Raw genomic sequence first — 8,512 nt, forward strand, 5'->3', positions numbered from 1 at the left:
TACACGCCGAGTTCTCACTCTGTCCCCTCTCCCTCCTGCCTCCAAAACTCCACAAGCCAGCTGATTGCCACGGGCAGGAGGCAGGGGGAGGAAGGGGAAGGCGCTGATCTGCGGAGTCTGCCAGCGGGTGGGAGGCTCTGGGAGAAAGCAGACAGCCAAACAATGTAAGAGTGGAGCATTGCACAACTTAAATGAGTATGTTCCCTAACTGATCAGCAACATGACAACAAAACAATCTTAAGCAGGACGACTTTAAGTGAGGAGTTACTGTACAGGAAAGGATGAGGGTACTTTACCAAGTGTGAGCTCAGTTTAATGATATAAATCAATTAACAGCAGAATACCAAGGGAGGAAAAATAACTTTGGAAGTGGTAAGAAAGTGGCCCATTACAAACAGTTGACAAGAAGATGTGAGCGACAGTAGGGAGAAATTAGTATTGGGGAAATTAAATTTAGGTTTTGTAATGAGACAACCTTTATTCAGGCCTAATCTGATGGTATCCAGTTTGCAAATTAATTCCAGCTCTGCAGCTTCACACTGGAGTCTGTTTTTTAAGTTTTTTGTTGTTGAAGAATTGCCACTTTTAGGTCTGTCACTGAGTGATTAGAGAGGTTGAAGTGTTCTCCTACTGGTTTTTGAATGTTATGATTCCTGATGTCAGATTTGAGTCCATTTATTCTTTTGCATAGAGACTGTCTGGTTTGGCCAATGTACATGGCAGAGGGGCATTGCTGGCACACGATGGCATATATCACATTGGTAGATGTGCAGGTGAATGAGGATAAAAGGAAGGATAAAAATCAGAGCAGTTTCCAAGCCTCATTCTCCATATGGTACAATGTTTGGGAGTAACCTGATATGCTCTGTGACTTGCCTGACTTGTATGTCCCCAGTTGCTAATTGAGATGTTCTAGCCTGGCCCGGGGGCTGGGGAAGGTGGCTGCGTGCTAGCTTACACTCAAAGTTGGGCCCAGTTACCAACATCCCTGAAGGCTTGTTCTAGCAGCTAGGGATATCTGGCAGCTGTGCTCCAGCCACACCCCCAGCCATGCCTTTACATGTCGCCTTGCTGCTTTTTTGGCACGGAGGGAATCCCTAACCATCCCATTAAGAAGGTGGCATGGGAAACAGGATTGCTCTTATTGGTAGCTAACGGTATGTGTACTTAGCATCTCCTGTGCCAGATGGACCTTCAGCCTCAACTATAGAAGACAAGGTCAAGGCTTTCATGTTACAAGTTATCACTATTTAATCAAGTCACGTGCCCTGCACTGGTACCTCCTCAATGACTTCAGTGGGATTATTTTAATGAGGAGGGAGATAATCAGAGTCCAAAACAGTCTACTCTCCACTGGGGGAAGAGGTGATTTATACTCTTGGGTCTCGATTCAGAACCAGGATAATGGTGTCTAAATTCTAAGCACTAGCTGACTTGCATTAAGGTGTGATAAACCAGAGAGAGGGGTGGCTAGGTAGCCACCATAGCAATCATTTTTTGCTAAGCAAAGGTGTGTTGGGCTCTATGATAGGCAGAGCACAGATGAAGAAATTTTAGCAATTTCTCTCTGGGATTAAATCAGAACTTTTATGCTCAGTGTCTGTGACATTTGTTATTTTTCCAAGACAGCTTATGTTCTGGTTTTGATTTCTAATAATTACAGCAAAAGAAACCCTCATTGCTGGGCAGGTTGCTGAAGTGCGTTCACCTCTTAAGCACCTACAGGTGGCCCGACCTTAAAATGAATTTAACCAGTGAATGGAGTCCACACCTAGTGGTCGGATTTGTTGCGTGTGCAGCAAAGTCTCAAACTGGGACCCTCATGATCAGGAAGCAGCATTTCAAACAGGACACCTAAATATGTTCCCATAATAAAATACCTCCATTTGGCAATGCTACAAGCCTTAGAAAAATCTCAGTTCACACATCCTCAGCAGAGACTTGTTGGAGCTTCACAGCTAAACTCTGAAGATTCTGTCTGCACTGAACAATATGCAGGGCAACAGGGGCCAAGCAGGACTCTCCCTGCAATTTCAGCTCCCAGCTGCTGCTGGTGGGGTGGGGCCAGGGCCGTCCTTAGGCATAGGCAGAATAGGCAGCCGCGTAGGGCCTCACACTGCCTGGGGGCACCACTCTTCAGGCAGCCCAGACAGTGTAGAAGCAGGGCTGCTGGGTCCTAGAGAGAGCCGAATGCAGCACAGTCTGAGGAATGGGATTGGCTGCGGGGGTCTCTGGGAAGGGGAGGGAGTAGCGTTGGGGAAGGAGCTCACCTGTGAGTGTGACTCTTTCCCCCCGGCTGAGGTCAGGTGAGGCAGGCTCTGTGGCTCTGGAACCAGTATCCTTTGTTGTCTCCCATAACATCCATTCTTCTCCCCTCCGCCCCACGGAGCACCCCCTCCTTTCTCCCTCCTCCCCAGGAGCAGCCCTCTCTCTCTCCTCCCTCCCCTCCGTCAGGGCTAGGTTGGGTGAAGTGCTGCAGGGGGAGGGGAGGCTGGCTGGCTGCTTGCTGAGGAATGAAAGTGAAAGTAACTCACTTCCTGGGCAGGCAGCCAGGATTGGAATGTCACACAGGGCTTGGCTGGGGTTAGCCAGATGTGTGAAAAATCAGGATAGGGGATTGGGGTAGGGTGAGCAGATATCCCTATTTTATAGGGACAGTCCCAATTTTGGGGTCTTTTTCTTATATAGGCTCCTTTTACCCCCCCACCCCCACCCATCCCTGTCCTGATTTTACACACTTTCTGTCTGGTCACTCTAGGTGGGGGTAATTGGTACCTATATAAGACAAAGCCCCAAATATCGGGACTGGCCCTATAAAATCAGGACATCTGGATCTGGCCACCCTAGCTAGGGAGCGCCTCTCCCCCAGGCTGGCAGCTGCCAGCGATCCATCTCATCCGGGGGGAGCTGCACAGGGCAGGATCTGTTGTGGCTCCATGGGTGCCCTGTCCCTGAGATCAGATGCTGTGCTAACTTCACCATGGTCCGTAAGGCTGGTGGTGGTGCCCACTGGCGTGTGATTGGACCTGAGGGTTTGCTGCTTCTGTTGCCACTCTGCACCCCAAGAGGTGGATTTTGGGATCCTGCAGTTTTCCACCTATCTCCTCCTCCACTGCAGCTTTTGGACCAGCAGGCTGGGGGGGTGAGCCAAGCATGAAAGCAGTACTGTGTTGCCATTTAGATTGTCATTTAACAACTTTGTTTGCCAAAAATTCTTGCTAACAATCCTGAATCCAATTTCAATATTTTTTTTAAAATAATCAATATCTTAGCCAAAAACAGAAAATTAAGTTGTTGACAATTATTAGTGACAGGTTTGGTTTGAGGCAGGGAGTGGGCCAGTTTTCATCAGAGAAATAAAAAATGTTGACTGACTTTCCTATAGCCTGTTACTCCTGATAAGAGCCCTCCAACAACTGTAATATGCTCATCTCCTTACTAGTATATAAAGCAGGGGTCGGCAACCTACAGCACATGTGTCAAAGGTGGCAGGTGATTTTTGATGGTATGTAGCAGCAGGCTGAGCAGCTCAGCCCATCACTGCTCTGGGGTTCTGGCTGCTGCCCTATTGCCAGCTGGGATACCAGCCATCAGCCCCACTCAGCACCTGCTGCTGGCCTGGGGACCCCCAAGGAGCCCCAGGCTGGCAGTGGGCTGAGCAGGCCAGCTGAACCACTCAACCTGCTATCAGCCTGGGATTCCATTCACTCAGCCGGCAGCGGGCTGAACGGGCTGGTGGCGGGTTGAGCAGGGCCGGTGGGGGGTTGAGTGGCTCAGTCTGCTGCCAGGCTGGCAGGAGTTGGTGGCCAGAACCCCAGACCAGCAGCGGGCTGAGCAGGGCCTGGGATCCTTGTCTAGGGTTCCAGCCACCAGCCCCACTTAGCCCGCTGCCAGTTTGGGGTTTCATTTACTCAGCTGGCAGTGGCCTGAGCAGGACCGGTGGCCAAGACCTCATATAATAACAATAGTTTATTTATATAATATAGATATAGAGAGAAACCTTCTACAAACATTAAAATGTATTACTGGCACGAGAAACCTTAAATTACAGTGAACTTGGCACACCACTTCTGAAAGGTTGCTGACCCCTGGTATAGAGTGACCATATGTTGTACTAAGATTCTCCTGCTTTTTTTTTTCCCCTGTGAGTCAGTATAACTTTTGCCAGCCTAGAAGTTGGGCAGCCAATGTTTTACATTTTCACAATGTTTTCTCCAACTTTCATAAAGTAAATACATAGTTAATATGAGTTAAAAAGGCCAGGGACACTTCTTTGTGAAGAATCTGTACAGCAGATCATGCTAGAGCTGTGAAAATGTCAGTTTTTGATGGAACTTTAGAGGCAGTGATTTATCATGTATTTTATCATCATGTGAATGTGCTGCTATTGCTAATGTCTTTCCAAACAAAAATAAGGCACAACAGGACTTCTGTAACATTTCTGTGCTACCTTAATCTAGATGAGATGATTCTGTGCTGACTTCATTTTGGTCACTTTGCGCTTTACCTAGGAGTAAAACTAGGGTTATATTTTCCCACTGTTTGGAAACCCAGCTTATTAAACTGGATAATGCCATTGATCTATTTACAGTATAAAGTTGATATAGAGTTGTAACTAACGTTAAGACTGATGCCCATTATACATTTAAAACTAAAAAGTGGCTTTGAAAAATGACATGGGTTTCCAACTCTACTGTGTCTCAGTTTTCGCACTAGCTCAAGTTAACAGGCTCACGGCTATCCTATATTAGCTATTTTAAATAATATTTCTGATAATAACAATAATTTAAACAGTTATTTCTTTAAAAAACACCCTTATAAGTTATGTCCTATCGAAAACAACCTTCTGGGTCACAAAAAATAAAATGGAAAAATGAAATAAGATTAGCTGTAGAAGCACAGAAGGGTTCTATACTTAAGTTTGTACGTCATGAAAACAACGAAGTTGATCAAGATCATCATATAACTTCCCAAGAAAATTGTTATGCAGATGAAGCTCAAGAAACACAAGAACACACAGAACAATCATTTGAAACAGATGCAGACACAAAACAAGAAATTAAAACAGTTGAAACTGTACTAGCATGGGATATAGATGACATTGGCACATGGCCGCAATCTTTAAACAACGAATACCGTGCCATTATACTTGAGAAAGGCCCTGTGAGAATAAAAGGTCTTGAATATCCTAAAGACATTAGAGGTAGGAAATTCACAAAAAACATGACTACAAAAGACTTTCTAATAGTGAAATTGTCAACAGACGGTGGCTTGTGTACTCTAAATGCAAGGATGCTGTATTTTGTTTCCCATGCAAGATTTTCAATAGTTGCAATTTTAAGATAGCAACCATGGGTATTAATGATTGGAAAAATCTTAGTCACATATTACCACAACATGAAAAGGCACAATACCACATTGAAAGTATGCACAAATGGTGTGAGCTGAGTGTAAGGTTAAAAAATCAGACAACTCTTGATGCCCAAAATCTAAGATTGCTGGAGTCAGAAAAACAGCATTGGCGTCGTGTTCTTGAACGTCTATTATCTATTGTTGAATATCTATCAACAAACAATCTTGCTTTTAGAGGAAGCGTTGAGAAATTATTCCAGCCCCAAAATGGAAATTTTTTGGGCCTTGTACAACTGCTGGGAAAATTTGACACAGTGATGAGTGAACATCTCCGAAGAGTAACTGAAAATGAAATACATGACCACTATTTGGGACCAAGAATTCAGAATGAACTGATCATGCTAATGAGTAATAAAGTGAGAGACAAAATTGTTTCATTGGTTACTTTGGCAAAATATTTTGCCATAATTCTAGATTGCACTCTGGACATAAATCATCAAGAACAGATGTCATTAATAGTGAGATTTGTCGACATTAGTGATTCAGCACAGATTACAGTTAAGGAATTGTTTATCACATTTTTAAAAGTACAAGACACTACAGGTTTTGGACTTCTTCAAACTCTCCTTGATGAACTAAAACAAATGGGATTGTCCATAATGAACATTCGAGGACAAGGCTATGATAATGGCGCATATATGAAAGGATGCATTTCTGGCGTGCAAGCTAGATTGCTGAGAGAAAATCCACGAGCCTTTTTTGTTCCATGTGCATGCCACAGCCTTAATTTGATATTGTGTGATATGGCCAAGTCTTCTGTAGAAGCTATATCTTTTTTTGGTTTGCTGCAACGCATTTACGTGCTCTTTTCAGCTTCCACTCAACGATGGCAAATATTCAAAGCACATGTCAATGGTATTACCATTAAGCCTCTATCTGAGACACACTGGGAAAGCAGAGTAGAAAGTGTAAAAACGTTGAGATATCAATCTGAGGAAGTTTATGAAGCATTGGTTGCTATTTCAGAAGAAGCCAGAGATCCAAAAGCTAAAAGAGAAGCACAGTCATTGGCCTCTGAAATATCCAGCTTCAAGTTTCTAACATCTGTCGTAATCTGGTATGACATTCTTGTTAAAATCTCAAGTGTAAGCAAAATAATGCAGAGTCCAATGATGCAGCTTGATTCAACACTTACCTTACTAAACAACACACGAGACTTTTTAGTGAAATACAGAGAACATGGATTCAAAGAAGCACAGGTTACAGCAAGAGAGCTTTCACAGGCACTCGGTGTAGAACCAAAATTTCCATGTGCGAATGTGACACGAGTTTCAAGGAAAAAACGACAAATGGAATATGAAGGAGCAGATGAGCCCATAGATGATCCAGAAAAGAAATTTGAGGTTGAATTTTTTAATGTTGTGATGGATAAAGCAGTATCTGCTGTTGATGAAAGATTTAATACCTTGCAAGTACACCATGAACAGTTTGGATTTTTGTATGATATAACTAAATTCAACGAAACAGGAAAACAAGAGCAACTAATGACAAAGTGCAAGAACCTAGAGAGCCTCCTGAAGCACGGTGATAGTTTTGATTTAAATGGACTTGAACTGTACGAAGAATTGAGTACATTGTCATCAATGTTGCCACACGCAAAATCGGTGATGGACATTGTACAGTTTATTCATACCTGCAAACTTGTTGACATATATCCTAATGTGTACATTGCCACTCGTATTCTACTGACAATTCCTGTAACAGAAGCATCAGGAGAACGGAGTTTCTCAAAACTAAAGCTCATTAAAAACTCTCTGCTCTACAATGAGTCAGGAACGCTTAACTGGTCTTGCTATTCTTGCAATCGAACAAGACACGACTTCGTCTTTGTCATATGATGACATTATTACTGATTTTGCAGCCAAAAAAGCCAGAAAGATTGCTTTTAATTAAAAACAAATCTTTGTTTCAATACCTCTTCATATAAATTTCCAATAAAATTTTGATAAATTAAAAAATATGTATTATTTGTATCATTCTGTCATATCAGAATTTTTTCTATAGTGCTGCTTCTTTAGTGCTAGTCCATCAGCATTACAGTGTGCTTAATTAAGTTAAACTGGTTTTAATAACGTGAATGTGGCAAGTTTTCCAATAGTGTAAGCTTATGTTTGTGTTGCTAAGAGCAGATCAGGCACAGGGGCACCAGTTTAATAATCTCGCCTAGGGCACCATAAATCCTAAGGCTGGCCCTGGGTGGGGCTGGGCATCAGAACTGAGAGCTGGGAGCCTGTCTCTCCTGTACTCTCCATGCCCCCACTTCTGGAACTCAGGCAGTGTGGAGGAATGTAGCAGGGACCAGAACTGGACCAGTGTGTGGGGAGAAGTAGTAGATTGGAGTAAGGAGCCTGCGGGAAGGGAAGTGGAACTGGAGGCTGGTAGGAGTGGAAAGATGGGGACTGGCTGGGCAAGGAAATTGAGGACAAGGAGCTGAGGAGATAGAGCAAGAAATTGAGCAAGAACACTGAGACTGCAAGCCAGTGAGGGGAATAGGGGTATGGGGGAACAACTGGAGCTACATCACTGTAGTATCTAAGTGGTTCATTAATAATAATTGATTTATCCTCACAACAACCCTTGTGAGATGTGGGGCTATTCTTATCTCCATTTTACAGAAGGAGAGCAGCAGCGCTATCATATATGAAGCCCACAGAAGCATTTTCCCTCCAAGCCCTCACCCTCTGCTGTGCTGGCAGGATCTGGTGCAGGCATGACATTGTGTAAGATACTCATACTTACTCATATTATATGGATATCAGAAATGTTCACTAAAATGATGTTTTCCACATATAATCATCATCATCCTCTTACTTGATACTTCTCTAACTCTTTTCATCTTTAGATCTCAAAGCGCTCTACACTGGAGTGGTCGCAGCATAATCCCCATTTTACAGATGGGGAAACTGAGGCATGGAGAGATTAAATAATGTGGCCTTGTAGACAGTGCAGAAGTCAATTTAACTCAGCATAATTCCTCAGCCTATTGGAATGATGGCCTCAGCAGACAGAGAACCTGCACTATAGAAAACTGGGAATACTGGGGAGGAATTCAGTGGGACCAAGTTGTTTCCTATTGTCAGGGCACATGGATATTCTAGAA

The 8,512-nt window shown here is 43.5% G+C and overlaps 1 protein-coding gene across 1 annotated transcript; it reads left to right on the top strand.

Moving 5' to 3' along the window:
* Positions 1–5,426: 5,426 nt before the first annotated feature.
* LOC127049854 (zinc finger MYM-type protein 1-like) lies at positions 5,427–6,983 on the top strand (the record flags this gene model as incomplete). Its single annotated transcript, XM_050951146.1, has 2 exons — positions 5,427–6,506; positions 6,570–6,983. Coding segments are annotated over exons 1-2 (1,494 nt in total), but the record flags the coding sequence as incomplete, so codon positions are not given.
* Between the last annotated feature and the right edge of the window lie 1,529 nt (positions 6,984–8,512).

The sequence above is a fragment of the Gopherus flavomarginatus genome, chromosome 4 (genome assembly GCF_025201925.1).
Source record: "Gopherus flavomarginatus isolate rGopFla2 chromosome 4, rGopFla2.mat.asm, whole genome shotgun sequence".
In the NCBI taxonomy this organism is placed as follows: domain Eukaryota; kingdom Metazoa; phylum Chordata; order Testudines; family Testudinidae; genus Gopherus; species Gopherus flavomarginatus.